Source organism: Astatotilapia calliptera, chromosome 7 (genome assembly GCF_900246225.1).
Source record: "Astatotilapia calliptera chromosome 7, fAstCal1.2, whole genome shotgun sequence".
Lineage (NCBI taxonomy): Eukaryota > Metazoa > Chordata > Actinopteri > Cichliformes > Cichlidae > Astatotilapia > Astatotilapia calliptera.
In genome coordinates, this window is record NC_039308.1 from 23,691,420 (window position 1) to 23,708,221 (window position 16,802).

Sequence of the window (16,802 nt, forward strand, 5' to 3'; positions counted from 1 at the left end):
AGAGAGTGAGAGAGGTGTGAGAATCATTCCTACTGTTCTCTATAAAACTGTACAACAACTCTTCTTTCTGTGACTGGTGAGCACTCCGGTCAGGCATAAGATTACACAATTATTTTTGTTATACACCTTCAGCCGGTTTTTAAGATTGGTATAGTTAAAGTACATATTACTTATTATTGCACTACTGTCGTGCACAGGTTTTTTTTTAATCCTAGGCTGTACTATTTTTATTCAATTACTCAGTTCTTAACCAATCTGACCCATTTAGGATTAAGCTGGCTGGGCTAGACGGAGCTCGTGAACTAAAAATGAGCGTGACACTCCCGGTCTATGACATACTACACAAACACAGTTAAAAACAGTAGCATTGCCCTTTAAGTGAACCGTCCAATGACACCACCCGCCCGGCTCGGCTGACAGTTTGGTGACCGAGTGACGGAGATTTGGGGATGCTGTCAGAACAAGGTAAAAGCGGCGAAGCTCCTATTCTAATCAAGTATCTCTGAGGTGTATCTAATTGGTTTCTAACTCGTCGCAAAGCCTGTAGGATAAACGGGTGTTTCCTTTTTTCCTTAATATTCTTGTAGCTAACAACCTGCTGTTAGCTAACACTGCGGTTTAGAGTCACTAGCTAGCGTTAGCATGAGCATAATGGCATTTAGCCGTCTGGTGTCAAGTGCCAGTCCACAGTAGAGGTCAGATAACTTCAGACACATTACTGTTAAACTGTGTGAGGCTGTCGACCCCTCTGTTTTGGCTAAAACTGTTAAATTTAAAGCGCTCAGGGCCATGAATGAAATGTTGTCAGAGTGCGCTGCACTTAGCGTTATATGTCGCTTCTGATGTCAGGTTCTCGCTCTGCTTCTCCAGAGCTGGGAAAAAGATGCTATTTGTAGCCTGCATAAACGGGAAAAACATAATTCCCCTGATTTCAAGTGTAGATTAATACTTATTGGCTTTAAATGACAGGCACACGGCATGCCTCATCGTGTTTACAGCTCACTGGCTCGTCACTTGCGGTCCTTTTGCTACACGTCGGGATAATAATAACCAATCCAGTCATTCCCCGTCGTGTGTTGGAAGGCGCGGACGGTTTTCCAGCCCGCCCCGAGCTCCTCTCCTCCGGCTGTCTTACTGTTGGATAATGTCATATTGCCAACGCAGGGGTGTGTTACACAATCAGGCCGTCATGTAAAACAGAAACACGTGTCTATAGGCGGTGCTGAAAAACGCACTTCTGTTTTTTACTGGGAAACATTGACACCGCAGAGTGGGTAAAAAGAGCTGCCTCTCGGTTATTTTCGCAGCTTTCAGCCGGTTTTATCATCCATTTGTGATTGAGATGAGAGGTGCGAGCTGAACATGTGTTTTCCTTGCAGAGAGGACAATGATAAGAACATGATCAGCGCCGATGGCTTCTCAAAATGCGAGGCGACCCTGCAAGAGACAGGGAGGAGGAGGAGGCGGCCACCCGCAGAGATGCTCCATCTGCTGTCAGCTGTCATTGTTTGGCTGGTGACCGGCACCACCATCTCCAGTCTCAACAAATGGATATTTGCCGTTTACAACTTCAGGTACCCTCTGCTGCTGTCAGCTCTGCACATGCTGACAGCCATAGTGGTGGATTACGGCCTGATCAAGCTGCAGGTGATCCGCCACAGAGGGGTCGGAGAGCAGGACCTGACCCCCAGCGCAAAATGTAAGGTGTTCCTGTTGAGCCTGACGTTTTGTGCCAGCATCGCCTTTGGAAACATGGGTCTGAACTATGTCCAGCTGTCATTTGCACAAATGATATACACTACCACCCCGCTTTTTACCCTGGCCATCTCCACACTGATCCTAGGCAAGCAGCATCACATCATCAAATACACAGCCATGATGCCCATCTGCCTGGGAGCCTCTTTCAGCATTATGGGAGAGGTCCAGTTCGATCAGACTGGCTGCTTCTTTGTGTTCGCAGCAACCATGCTGAGAGGAGTCAAGTCCATCCAGCAGAGTGAGTACCACTTTCTCTGCATCACTGTCCCGTTTTGCCATGCTGGGAAGCTGACATGTTGTTTTGTCCCGTTGCTAAAGAAAACAATAACCCAATTGACATCAGGGAGCATTTTAGACACTGCAGCCGTCTGCGGTCCTGGAACTTCTTAGAAATTTGGTGATTCACTTCTCCGTTCATAAACGCACCCTAGCATTAAGGCGGAATGGCACATTGGCTGGTTTTTCAGTTGCTAGGGGAACGTGATAAATAAACACATATGTTTTTGTGGTATGCCCCAGTGGCTGGCTGATCTGTTGTATGTTTATTTTGGTTTCTAATATAAACTTTAATTTCATTATGAAGATGATTTTATCTTCTTTACATTTGCTGCTCAGGTTTCGATTTACTGAATAAGCTTTTTGTACACTCAACATTTCAGAAAATCCACCACAAACTGAGAAGTTTTTGAATTGCAAATCAGTCAGGTTCTTCTCTGCAGTCCTGTGTGTCCCTCACTCTCTAACTTTCCTATCTAGCTATAAAGACCTAAAATGCCCCCAAAATAATAATAAAGGCCAGATTGTTGCTTGACTTTGTTAAATCTTAAATGATTCTTAAGAGACCTTTAAAGTTCGTGATTGGATTATCTAAATGAGGTAAAAATGAATGGCTTTCAGTTGAAAAAAAACATGCGAGAGATTCCTTTCTTAGATTGATGTCATGTGGACTAACTTTTGCCCTCGCTGCATTTGTCCGGTGTACTCATTCACCTAATGTTCTGAGCTCTCACTGGAGCTTTCATTACATAAATTGCTTTAAAGCTGCAAACCGATTGCGCCACAGATCGGTAGCTTAGCTTCCGCAACGTCATCAGTCTTCATAAGAATGTGGTTGTCAGAGAGGGACAAAAAGAGTCTCTAAACACACGTATAAAGAGAGGCCCTGTCTTTAGTCTGTTGCAGAAGCAGACATGCAGGTTGCTCAGAGGAATGTAATGCTGCACACTGTTCCTGGTGGAGCAGAGGTACAGGCACGCTCATAACCTCAGGGGTCATCACTTTAAATCCCTTCTTAACAAATTGCAGATGTTTTTTGCTTGTTGCTTTGTTTAAATGTTGGAAGGAAAATGTAGGTCCTGCTTTTGCTTTTGGGATGTAATATGTAAACGATGTCCTGAACATTTTATTTTTAATCATGGCTAAAATTTTATGCCCTCAGATGTTGTCTCATGTTTCAAGAAGCTATTTTAAGCCTCTTACGCGTGTTGTTGCAGCAGTTTATTTTTGTACTCTGACACACTTTGTTAGGGCATTTTTTTTTAAAAACATTCAGCATTTAGAGTTTTGTTGTTTAACAGTAATGTGTTTGATTTTCCATGACATCATGGCATATTACACAAATTTCCCAAAAAGGAGATTTGCATAATGACCTCTGACGTGCTTTTCGCTCTCCTTTTGATGGACACACACGCACATAAAATCACACGGACCTGCTGTTATGAAAGTACTCCCTGTGTTTTTGCTAGGAAATATGTCTGAATCGATTGGTAGCAAAAGTATCTTTTGTAATGGGGAATGTTACAGTAATACAGATTTTTTTTGCCTGTTGCAGCTGCTCTCACACATCATGGTAACTACATAGGCTGGACATAACTACCGCACTGGACTCATTTTAAAGGCTCTAGGTTAGCATTTGGCCCCTGTCACGTGAGCCAGACCTGACCAAATATGGACGAGAGAGTGGAGCATTAACCTGTCAGTTAGTGCTAGCAGGCTCTGTTAGCATGCTATGTCCATACAGCATTCTGCTGCAACACACTGATAGAGATATTTGCTAATTAGACTAATAAAGCACTAATTAATTACCACAGCTGATGCACAAGCTTCTGGGATGCTCTGCACCTCATAGCAAACCAAAACATTAGTAGACTTTTAAACATGTTCCAAAAAGTAGGAACAGCACAAGCATGGTGTAAAAGCTCCGGCTCAGTGAGGCACAGCAGATAATCATCACCTGTCTGCGATGTTATGAAAATAAAAACTATGAAATGTATCTGGTTATATCAGGCTGTAAACATGTGGTTTAGTGTTGTAATTTTCAGCAACTTTTGGCATGAGAGTCTATTGGAATGTACTGCTTTAAGTGGTCGTTAAAGGAACTTCACTTCAGTGTTGACTTCCTTTTCCAGCTTGCCTAAAACACACATTATTACATTTTGACAGACTGAAGGGTAATAGCCATTTGAAGTGTGTGTGCGTGTGCATGTGCGTGTCATTGCTGTTACAACAGATGTAGCTGTCACAGAGAGATTACAGATGTAAATATAAAGTAAACCAGATAAACTAATTCTCCCTAAATGAGTACAGATCAGGACATTGATGTGACTAGATAAGCTTGAAGTGTTTCCTCTTTCTATTGCAAAGCCTCTGCGTACTTTCATTTGTATACATGTCTTTTCTGTATACGAAACTCTTTATGTGCTGGGGTGGGGGTTTGTCGTCCCCAGTCTCATCAGACCGTTGATGCACCTGCAGCTCCACGTTGGTGTTATTGTGCAGCATCTCCAGCACTTACAGCATGTGTGGGACTATTAAATTGAAAGAACTGCTGTCATGTTTTTTAGCTTGTGACACCGCTAGCTGTGCCTCAGTATCTTTACTTTGACACAGCTGGGCAGTGCTTAGTTTTCTGTTTTCTGTATGGGAATAAGTAGTGTGTTCTGTTTGTAACTGCTGTGTACATTTGTCTGTTTTTATAGGTATTTTACTTCAGGAGGAAAAGATCAACTCCGTGTTCCTGCTGTACCTGATGTCCATTCCCAGTTTTTGCATCTTGGCCATAGCTGCTCTCGCCTTGGAAAACTGGGCTATGCTTGAGTCGCCGCTTCATTACGACCGCCACCTGTGGGTCTTCATCTTGCTCAGCTGCCTGGGCTCGGTCATGTACAATTTGGCCAGCTGCTGCGTCATCACGCTCACCTCGGCGGTCACTCTGCACATCCTCGGCAACCTTAGCGTGGTGGGAAACCTGCTGTTGTCTCAACTGCTCTTCGGCAGCGAACTGTCGGCCCTGAGCTGTGCCGGCGCAGTGCTCACGTTGTCTGGCATGCTCATCTATCAGAACTCAGAATTTATCGTTAGCTACCTGGATGCACGCAGGGCCAAAGCAAAAGGCTCCGTACGAGTGGATTTTCACAGTGCACGTGGAGAAGACTCGGTTAAAGCTAGTGCGTCTGATAAAACATATCATCCCCATCATCAGGGCGCAGACAGAAAACAGGAAGACAAAATGGACTGAAAAGAAAAGAGGAGTCGTACCCTAGTGTGTGACTTTATACAGCTATAGTGTCGCCAACAGTGACAGATGTTTTTTAAATTTTTTTTTGACTTCCTCACTGTGCCACTTTATTTATCTCCAATTCACACAGAACTGGAGTCTGCAGAGAGGAAAAGTTGCCTTTTTGCATTAGTAGTACTATTATTATTATTATTTATTTATATTTCTTTGGTTTACAATGAAGGTAACTTTTTTGCCCTTATCCGTGTCACATATAGCCTATAGCGGTATATGCATGCATGAGCACACTGAACTCATTGATACCTCATCAGGTATTCACACTGTCACTCTTACTACTCCACTGTGAAAATGTTCTCGTATCCAGAGGGCTTTAATCAACGTTTTGGGTGTCTGTTGTGGATATTATCCGCTACAGTAAAGCCTCATAGATTGGGGGGGGGGGCCTCAGATCTGAGCGGGCACAATTTGTAATAAAAAGCTATATTTATGGTACTGTTACCTGACACTCTCCCGGCCCTATTGTGGTAAGGGACTGGGTGTTTTTGGCAGCTTTTTTATGTAGACATGTAATGTGGGTAGCTTGTTAAATAAAGGCAAAGGCACTGCTGTTGTGAGTGTTGGTAAGTTACGAGTATGGATAGAGCTGACACTTCTGTGCAATGCCACATAACATTTCCTCTCCTGAAGCACATTTTTAATAAGAGGCTGTGTTTCGTCCTACTATAGGAATGTCAGTGTGGCTTTCCACTTCAGGCCTAAATTTTGTTCTCGCTCCAACCTGGAAAGACGGTCTCTGTAGAGCTAGTCCAATTATTTCCAACTTTTACAACGGCGCACTGATAATTAGGTTCACAAGGTCTCTAAGGAGTGTCACTCAACCTTAGCTGGCTTTTCCCTCTGGAAGACCTGAGGAGGAAAAAAAAAAAAAAAAGACTTGATGTACTTTAAGGTCGCTTCTTAAATCCTAACCTTTGTTAAGCCAGCACGTCTTAGAGAAACTGACTTCTTTTAAAAAGTGTTCCGTTTTCACTCTCAGTATTTAAAAAGCATCTTATTATGACATATTTTAGCCCCCCTCTGATATTTATATGAAAGAAAATATTTATTTTTTAGGGCCTTAGCAATAATCAGAGGGGGTTTAATGCTGTGGAATTTGGTCCTCAAGTGTCTTGCAGCTGTGTACATGTAAAGTCTGAGTGTGTTAAAGCAGACGCTTGCATGCTTTTGCTCCAGAAAGCATCCAAAATGTCCTCGGATGCTTGTTGCACACCTTCCTACATGCACGGTATGCCAAATGTTTACTTTAAAGCTTTTTTTTTTCTGCTTTTTTTTTTTTTTTTTTGTCTTGTGAAACCTGTTCTGTCAGTGACCAGATACGACCAATGCTCACGTACAGTGTGAGCTCTCAAAAGATGAAAACAACAAAGCCCTGCGTGGAAAAAGGCTCAGTATGACACACCAGTTTTTTCAGCATGTTTCACCGTAAGAATAACAGCAAACAACGCCGCATGTTGATTCAGCTGAATAACATTTCAAGGATGTCATTCATGAAAATTACTCAAAACGTGTAAGATGCTTTTATAATTCCATGATTAGTTGAAAATGGTTGCATTTAATTTCTTTTGCAGTGTGTATGGTTTTACTGGTTTTATATTTCTTAATAACACCACTCACATTTAAAAGTGATGTTCAACAGATCATTTCACTGGTTTTAGGCTACTGTACTGAATACCTCAACTCTTAAACAGGACTTATGCCCCCTTGCGTTCATAGGACTGAGATCAAGCAGCTTTTCAATAGTCATAAAGAAACCACAGCGAGGGAGATCGCTCACAGATAAAATAGTTCATATATACATTTTGACAATTTAATAATCGGTAAGCTGTAGTTGGTTTGCAGGTTTATGACCTAATTTCACAGTCTCAGCTCTGTTTGGCAGGTTTGGCTACTTGTTCTTGTCATGTTTGAGAAGATTATGAGTCTGGAGAAGATAAAAAAAACAAAGCAATTGTTGCATTGACACGGTACGAAGACGCCGCTTAAAAAAAAGCCTACAGTTCCTGTGTGCATACTGTGTTTGATTGTTTGCAAAGTTAGTTGGATGTAAATAGTTATTTTATTTTGTTATGTATTTTATAGTCATATGACTGGTTGAAACTATACTGGTTCAGGAATGAAATGTCTGCCTCATGCCTTAATTGGACATACTGTAGATGAGAATGCAGTTTTGATGAATGCTGTAGGTGTTTTTCTTGTTTACGGGCAACGATACGGCTCATCCATGTACACGTGACCTGCAAATGTATGAAAAGAAAAAAATGGACTGGTATAATAAAATAACAAAACCAAACACCTCATTTCTGAATTGCCTTGTTCTTGAAACTGCATTCATATCTGAAATGAATTCAACACCACCTTCCTGTTATGGGGTTAGAGAGACCAACCACATCCTTTGTAATTGATGTAATTATATGCTTAGGTTGGGTCACTGAGTTTAAACTGAATTCTTAACACACATCTTAGAAGACATTAGCATTTTTAACTATTGTAAATACATTTATTGGATACTTTATTAGCCACACCTTGCTAGTACTGTGTTAGACTCCCTTTTCCTTTCAGAACTGCATTAATTCTTCATGATATAGATTCAACAAGGTGCTGTAAACATTCCTCTGAGATTTTAGTTCCTATCGATATGACAGTCAACAGAGTTACTGCAGGTTTGTCATCTAAACATCCATGATGTGAATGAGGGGATGGCCGTGATCAGCCATACACAGGTAGGCTGTGTTGTTGGTGCGAAGTGGCTCAAAATGTGCCAAGAAAATGTCCACCACAACGTTATACCTGTAGCAGCAGCAGCCTGAACCATTAAAACAAGTCAGGATAGATCTATGCTTTCGTGTTGTTTACACAAAACCACGACTCATCAGACCAGGCAACGCTTTCCATATTTGCTGTTGTCCATGTTTGACGAGGCCGTGGCATCAGTATCCTGTTCTTAGCTCACAGTAGTAGCAGCCTGTTTGGTCTTCTGCTGTTGTAGCCCATCTGATAAAAGATCTGATATGTCATGTGTAGTCACAGGTGCCTTGCTGCATACCTTGGCTGTAACAAGTGGTTATTTTTGTTACAGTTGCCTTCTTATCAGCTCAAACAGTCTGCCCATTCTCCCTCCTCCTCTGGCACCCACAAGGCATTTTTGCCCAAGAACAGCCACTCGCTGGATATTTTCTACTTTTTTTGGACTGTTCTCTGTAAACCCTAGAGATGGATTTATGGGAAAATCCCAGCAGATCAGCAGTTTCTGAAATACTCAGACTAGTCTGTCTGCCACCAACAATGTTCTTATATCAACTTTTATCGCCTTTCTTCCTGATTCTGAAGCTCGGTTTGAACTTCAGCAGGTCGTCTTCATCATGTCTAAAGACACTGGACTGCTATCACGTGATTGGCTGATTAGATATTTGCATTGATAAGCAGCTAAAGAGGTGCACCTAACAAAGTGGGGGGTGAGTATCATTAAGGTCCTCAGAAACTTTCACATATGTGCAGTTCATAGAATAGAGTCTGTGAAGGTTCTCAGTCATCCAGGTCATCGTAGTCTAAGGAGCTTGGAAAGAAAAGCGTCTGGACTTCTTTTAGTTGCTTGAAGACGTTTCACCTCTCATCCGAGAAGCTTCTTCAGTTCTAAGGGTCAATGGTGGAGAGTCCCAGATTTAAGCCCAGTGGGAGTAACCCCCCAAAGAGGGACAAAGGACCCCCTGATGATCCTCTACCTAATCACATGAGCCAAGGTGTGTAAGCGGGTGTGGGTCCCAGTCAGCCAGGGTTTCGGGTGAGCTCATTGTGAAACCTGGTCCCACCCTATCATGTGATTTCCTGAGGTCAGATGGCCCAGGATGTGAGTGGGCGTTAAGGCGTCTGGGAAGGGATCGCAAAACTGGGTTATAGATGGCAGACAGTTGGTGTCGTAAACCACCGCCTCTGTTCAAAGATGGTCGCTCACAGTGGACGTAAATGGCTTCTTTCACTCCTCTTTCAAACCATCTGTCCTCTCTGTCCAAAATGTGAACGTTGGCATCCTCGAAAGAGTGACCTTGTGTGTGTGGGCTTCCGGTAAACTTCGATGTTGAGGTTGCCGTTCTCTTCAATGTGCACAGCGCAGTCCAGGAAAGGCAAACAATTGTCCTTTGTGTCTTCCCTGGTGAACTTGATGTTTTTATCCACAGCGTTAATGTGAGCAGTGAAGGATTCCACTTCTTGTGTCTTGATTTTGACCCAGGTGTCGTCCACATATCTGTACCAGTGGCTGGGTACTCTCCCTTTAAAAGAGCCAAGAGCCTTTCTTTCCACTTCCTCCATGTAAAGGTTGGCTACAATAGGTGACAGCCATGTTTTTGTCTGTAGAAACCCTCGTTGTATTTGAAATATGTAGTGGTGAGGCAGAGGTCTAACAGTGTGCAAATCTGATCGGGTGTGAGGTTGGTCCTGTCTTCCAAGGAGCTGGAGAAAGAGAAGACAAATGGTAAACGGTAAACTTCAACCTCAGTTTACCGGAAGCCCACACACACGGACCAGTACCTCCTTGGCTCATGGCTCATGTGATTAGGTAGAGGATCATCAGGGGGTCCTTTGTCCCTCTTTGGAGGGAAACTCCCACTGGGTTTAAATCTGGGACTCTCCACCATTTGACCCTTAGAACTGAAGAAGCTTCTCGGATGAGAGGTGAAACGTCTTCAAGCAACTCAAAGAAGTCCAGACGCTTTTCTTTCCAAGCTCTTTAGATAGAATAGAGTTGGAACTAATTTTCATTTCTGATTCAAGATCCACTGATTATAAGATTTGAAAACTTTGAATCAGTTTGTATAACTTTAGCAATTCCCAGCTTTTCCTGCAGCTTGAAAAATCTCTGCTGGGGAAATAAGGCCTGAGCCACCTCATGTTGGTGCTTTCTCACTTCGAGGACATTTTGAAGCAGTTATGCATGCTCACCACTGGATGGAGCACTTTGTGTGCTTTGTGATTTAATGGCACCATATCTTAGGCTCTAAAACTTTTCAAACACTTAACAGAGTCACAGCTGAAGTTGAGCATATTTTTTTAAGCTGTTTTCTCCCAGACGCTTGTTTGTATCCGTCTCTGTGTGTCTGCACTCCGTCCTCCTTTAAAGACATTCTGACTTCTGTAAACAAAGTCCAGTGGTCATACTTTTGCCTCAATAAGGCAATGCTCCTCACTTTTTTTTGCCACTGTTAACTCCTTATTTTCCACCCCGATGATTTGTCTGGAGCACTCCAGTAGAGCCACGGTCAAAGTTTATATGAGGTTATGCGCCATAAATTTTCACATGGCATCATCCAGAATCCACTAACAAGAGGAGGAGGGACTCTTCTGAAGGTGACAGAGATGGATGAACCAGGACCTGATGTGTTTCTTTCTTCTTCTCCTCCTCCTCTTTCATCCCTTTTTGGGTGGTTCGTGTAAGCAATCTGCACTCTCTCTCCAAACATGCATCCTTACGAAGCGCTGCAGTGTGAGGTGTGATGCAGGGCTGAGCTCCCACAGCTCCCCAGAGAACTTTAAAGGAGGAGCAGGGAGAGGAGCAAGGCGTGCTGACTCCTAAAGATCACCACAAAACGCACCCTGAAACAGGTGAGTCACACCAAACCTCAGCAGCTGCCAACCCCTAATCTGAGTCTAATTTTCACAGTCTTGTTTCTTTGTGCTTCCCATGTTGTGTCAATGAGTACTAGATTTTTCCAGTGTCTCAGCACATAGTTGCACGCTGTTATCAGATTCTTTTAGTAATGCTTGCTACATTACTATATTTGTACGTGTTTTTCCCGCCTCTGTGCCGTAGTCAGGCATCTGCTGCGATAAACTGAGACGTCCTTCTGTGTCGGCAAAGGCTCACAGAGTAGTTTGTATTAAAATTACTGACTGCATGCAGACGAATTCTTCAGATCTATCTGTAAAACCTGTGCTTTAATTTTACTGTAAACAGTGAGAACTATCTGGCCTGGTTGGTCAGAAATAATTCAAGTATTTTTAATCCTGTGTCAGTGATTAACTTTGGATTATTAAGGCGAAGTTGTTGCTAAAAAAACAACAACTAAAAAACCCAGAAAGTCAAGAATTATGTCAGTATGTGTTAGGACAGCTCTGTTATCATACAGCCAGGTTCACCTGTCAGACATGGAGTCAAAAACTGATGGCAAATCATCGCTAACCAGCGAAGAACTGGCTGCTATTGAGGATGAAGATGTTCTCAACAAGATGGTGAGTGAGTTATAGGTGGCTTCAGCCAATCAAATTATCCATATCACATCTATGCAAAGAAAAAGCAGTGAGATAATTGTTGTTTCGTTTCCATTTTGCCATCCTGTGTGTTCTAAACTGTGTAATTTCTGACATTTAAATTCAGTTTTATTGATACAGCACCAAATCACAACAACAGTCACCTCGAGATGCTTTATATTATAAGATAAATGTCTTACAGTATCAAAGAGACATGACCAGCTGGGTGTTGAAAGGAAAGGAAAGGAAAGGGAGACAGGACAAAACACAAACTATGGGAACGAGAAGGTCAATTTTAATGACATAAAGCAGCGGCGAATAAACACAAGGAGAATGAAAACGGGTGAGCGGAAAAGAAACGCTCAGTGCTCATCATGGGAAGTCAACATCCTGAGGCTATAGCAGCATAACTATGACATAATTAAGGATCACCTGATCCAGCTTGCCATTATAAGCTTGTTGTGATCCTCATCTTAAAACTAGAAAAGGTGTCTGTCTCCTGAATCCAAACTGGGAGCTGGTTCCACAGGCGAGGGGCCTGATAGCTGAAGTCTCTGCCTTCCACTCTACTTTTAGAAACTCTACACTGTATTTGATGTAATGCAATGTTTTAAATGATTCTCACTCAGTTTTCTGCTTTAGTTTAGTAAATTTTGGGGGGATTTCTATCAACTTTCAATTCAAGTTGAAATTAAAACCTGTTTCGTTAACTTATTTCTTTTTTGTTTTTTTTGTTTTTTTTGTTAAGTGACAATGCTAAGTTTCACTTATTGTATAACTTAAACTTAAACTGTAACTTAAATCTGTTGGGTTGATCTGAGTTGTTAACTTAATTTAATTAAATCACATGTTACCAGTTGACATAACAATGATCTTTTTTGGGAACCACAAAAACACTTATATGTGCGGAGAATGGTTTTAAATTCAGTTCAATAATTCTTTTAGTAGTTCTTTTATTTCTAGTTTAAATCTGGGCCAATGATGAGAAGCTAATATGGGCAAAATATTAAATATGATCTCCCTCTCTCTCCTGAGAGAATAACTGCAACACTTTGGATTAATTGAAGGCTTTTTAAGGAGCTTTCAAAACAGTCTGATAATAATGAATCACAGTAGTCCAGCTGAGAGGTAACAAATGTGTGGGCTAGTTTTTCAGCATCGCTCTGGATTATTGCACAGATGACAAAAAGCAGTCCTACATATTTGTTTAATGTGCGCGCTGAATACATATCCTGGTCAGAAAAACGACTCCAAGATTCCTCACAGTGTTACTGGAAGCCAAAGTAATGACGTTACTTAGGACCAAGTAACCTCAGTTTTGCCTAGATTTACAAGACATGCCTGCAGTCATATAAAAATATTCTGAAAGACCGGATTACAAGGTGGTTTATAATATTTTTTCTTTATATTGTTTCTGTACCTGTAATTATCTTTTTAGCTCGACAAGACCTCAGATTTTGAAGAGAGACGGATGATCCGTTCTGCATTAAGGGATCTCCTGAAGAAAAAAAGAGGTGAAATCTCAGGAAAACTTTGACAGCTCTGTCAAATAGTGAGGGGAAGTGCTATAATCATGACTCATTTGGTCCTTTGCTTTCCTTTTTCTTTCTTTAAATTGCCTATCATCAGAAAAACGGGAGCAGGAGCGAGAGTTAAGGCAGCAAAACCTAAGACAGCAAGGTCTGAGCAAAGCGGGAACGACAGGCGGGACCGTTAGCATAGGAAGGGCATCCATGAACCAGCAGCCGCCAATAAACAGTAACTGTGAACCCCCTAATGTCTGTTAATGCATCATCCTGCACTTCAGTTTTAATAATTTTGACACTTTAATTCTCTTCATCATTTTAGAACCAAGCAGCCAGCCATCTCCATCAGCAGCTACTCCCTTTAACAGGACAGGAGGCAGGTGAGTCACATGCGAGGCGGTGTAGATGAACATTTTTGCAAAAAGGGGATTAAAGAACAATCATCTGCTTCTTTGATATAGACATTATGCTTCAGCTCAATGAGCGGGAAAATGCTCAAAGCATTTGCCATGTGAAAAGATGAGGTGACCCATACTTTTGTGTCTTTGTTTCCTCTCCTCAGCAAGGCCAGTTCTGCTGCTGCTGCTCCTCCTGCTGCGGCACCCAACGCTAAGAATGTCAAACAGATGCTTCTGGACTGGTGCAGGGCCAAAACAGAGCCATATGAGGTAAATATGCCCTACCTCACTCTGTCTATGAATTATTGCCCCGTGGAGCTACACATAGCCCTGACTCTTATGTCCCTCTTGCTGCCACTTTTCCCTCTAAACTTATCCCGCTCTGGTATGAAACAGGGGGTGGACATTCAGAACTTCTCCTCCAGCTGGAAAGACGGCATTGCCTTTTGCGCCCTGGTGCACCGCTTCTTCCCTGACGCTTTCGAGTACTCCATCCTCAACCCCAACAAGCCCAAGGAAAACTTCCAGCTGGCTTTCAACACTGCGGAGTGAGCTCTCCTTCCTTATATGTCCTATCTGCAAAAACTCGAGCTTTGAATTATAAATAACAAAGTAACTTTACACTTACATTGTTTCTCTCAAGTCATTTTTCACTGACATTTGCACTTTCTGCAGGAGGTTGGCAGGCTGCCCCCCTCTGCTGGATGCCGATGACTTAGTCCGGATGAACGAGCCCGACTGGAAATGCGTGTACACATATATCCAGGAGTTTTACCGCTGTCTGGTGGAAAAAGGCCTGGTTAAAACCAAGAAGCGGCCATAGACTCAGAAACTTCGGGAGTTGCTGTGATTACAGTTTTTACAAATATTACACACATTACAGAAAGCTGATGTCAAAAGGGACAATGTTGTGTGCTTTTTTTCAACTAAATATTTACATCTCGCCTCCGATCACATCTGGCTCATGTATCACTTGAATGTGCCAAATGTGTAGTATTCATATTGGTTTGTGTGTGTTAGCAGGGGCTTGTGGGTGTCTGTGCTCTCAGTGGACAGCTGGCGCTTTGGATCAGTACATTCCAGTGAGATTACACATGTGTATTAATCCCACAGTCACAGGGAGATTCTGGGAACAACTTTTATGATGATGCTGTTAAGGGCCAGAGAGTGTAAGCACTACAGATCCATTTAATAAATATTAGTTCCATTATATGCGTTGTACCCCCTACTGTTATATTGATAAAAATGGTACTAAAGCATTTCCCTGATGCCATTTTCTCCAGCAGCTGGTGGTGTGCTGGATACTTTAATGAACAGTTTACAATTTGCCTTGACATGGGGCGTGGAGTTTAAAAGACGTGGGCTGTCTGCAACTCTGACTATCTCACCTTTAAAATTTGTGATCAGAACTTAATATATATACTTTAGGGCCATGAAAGGGAATGATTGTACAGCCTACATCTTTACAAACTTCAAAAAACAGAATTGGGTACACAAGTTTGAATTTATTCTGGATTGTCCCTAAGCCACAAATGATCAACAATGTCTTTAAACTTGACAAGTCCAAGGCCTGTTAATTTCTCATTAGTGATCATGATTGACTACGACTGGTAGTTTGTCTGGCAGCATAAAGGATTTATTTGATAGGATCAATACTCAGAATATTGAGAAAGTCTAAAGATGGAGAATTGCCAATTTGCACAAGTTAGGAAGGTTTTTCTGAGCCATTTCTAAGCAACTGCAGGTTCCAAGATCATCAGTTCAAACAACTGTATACAAATACGAGTTATTCTGATATGTCACCACTTTGCATAGATCTGGAAGAAGATGAGAGGAAGTTGGTCAGCATTTTCAGGAACAATCCAGGAACCTCTGAGGCTCAGCCTGCCTGCCAAGCCATAAACTGGAAACTGCTGAGAAAACCAGCATCACTATCCACACTGAAGGGTGTTTTACATCGCCATGGAGATAGAGGATGCTGACCAAGACAGAAGCCCCTGCTCCAAAATCAACACCTTCAAGCTTGACTGAAGTCTGCAGATCCCCACATGGACAAGGCAAATGCCTTATGAAGAAGAAAATGTATTATCAGACAAGACCGAGATAGAGCTATTTGACTACAGTGACAACGGGTGTGTTTGGAGTAAAGGTAAAGCTTCCACACTTACCAGCTTTTAAGCATGGTGGTGTTAGCATAATGCTCTGAGGCTGTTCTGCTGCCAGTCGTACTGGTACGTTGCACAAAGTGGATGGAATATTGAAGGAGAAGAACAACCTCCAAATTTTTCACCTTCACCTCAAATCAGCAGGTGGATCATTGAACAGTTGATGGTTCCAACAGCACAGTGATCCCAAACACATCAAAACAGGTTTTTGAATGGACAACGCAGGCTTATACTAAGCTTCTGGAGCGGCTTTCCCACAGCCCTGATCTCAACCCTATTGAAAATTTGTTGACTATGCTTAAAAGCCGGGTCCAGTCAAGGAAACCAACTAATGTAAATGAACTCTACCAGTTCTGCCAAGAAGAGTGATGAAATATCCAGCCAGAACTGTGGCAGAAGCTTGTTAAGCTTAAGCTTAGCAGCTTGCTGAGAATCCCTGTACGAAATATTAGTGGGGTATATATTTAAATCTGTGTGGATCAGAAAAAATATAAAATTAAGTCAAACTTGTGCACCCAATTCTTGATTTTTAGAGTCTTTTTCCATCCAGGAAAAAGAACAGTACAAAGAAATCATTAAAAGCCCCAAATTACCATGACATTCATGCTCATGCTGCGTGGATGTAAACTCCTGATCACAAATGTTCCCTTTTTCTTGCTGTTATGTTTCTTATGATGCCTCACACTTTATTTTCTGGAATCTCTTGTATGTTCACAAGAGTTTTTCTGATGTGCATTTAAATGCAGTCCAGCAAAATCTGTAGAGTAATTTTCATACCTTGCAAAGAATCAAAATTAAAGGCTTTATTAAATGCTCTTTTAGAGAAAATGTTGTATGTAGTCAGTTTGGTTTGAATGCATTGTCACTGTATAGACTGGCCCTACTACTGGCCCAAACAGTAATAACAGTACTTTTGAGGTAATATGTTTTCTGTTGAGACACGGTTGCTTTTTGCAGTTGTTTACTGCGCAAGCTTGTGTGTATTAAGGAATATAATACAAACGTTAAAAAAAATGCAAAGTCACAAACATTATACATCAAAATTCTGTTTCTTGATAGGCTCGACAAAAAAGCTCCGCATAAACACCATCAGTTGCTATTAACGCTTATTATTTTGTTCGTTTAATGGATTGTTGTG

The 16,802-nt window shown here is 41.9% G+C and overlaps 2 protein-coding genes across 4 annotated transcripts; both read left to right on the forward strand.

Moving 5' to 3' along the window:
* Window positions 1-239: 239 nt before the first annotated feature.
* On the forward strand, window positions 240-7,625 carry slc35e4 (solute carrier family 35 member E4). 3 transcript variants are annotated; one of them, XM_026173966.1, is made up of 3 exons: window positions 240-465; window positions 1,380-1,996; window positions 4,737-7,625. In XM_026173966.1, exons 2-3 carry the CDS (start codon window positions 1,399-1,401, stop codon window positions 5,273-5,275), a joined length of 1,137 nt encoding a protein of 378 aa, XP_026029751.1. In that variant the 5' UTR covers window positions 240-465; window positions 1,380-1,398; the 3' UTR covers window positions 5,276-7,625. The 3 variants fall into 3 exon arrangements, with proteins under 3 accessions (XP_026029751.1, XP_026029754.1, XP_026029753.1); XM_026173969.1 differs by lacking the exon at window positions 240-465 and adding an exon at window positions 1,082-1,274; XM_026173968.1 differs by lacking the exon at window positions 240-465 and adding an exon at window positions 1,223-1,270.
* Window positions 7,626-10,747: 3,122 nt separating this feature from the next.
* Window positions 10,748-16,458, forward strand: smtna (smoothelin a). Its single transcript, XM_026176930.1, has 8 exons — window positions 10,748-10,930; window positions 11,455-11,557; window positions 13,014-13,089; window positions 13,205-13,333; window positions 13,424-13,481; window positions 13,664-13,769; window positions 13,896-14,047; window positions 14,175-16,458. The coding sequence occupies exons 2-8, from the start codon at window positions 11,474-11,476 to the stop codon at window positions 14,320-14,322; spliced, it is 753 nt and encodes a 250-aa protein (XP_026032715.1). The 5' UTR covers window positions 10,748-10,930; window positions 11,455-11,473; the 3' UTR covers window positions 14,323-16,458.
* Window positions 16,459-16,802: the final 344 nt, after the last annotated feature.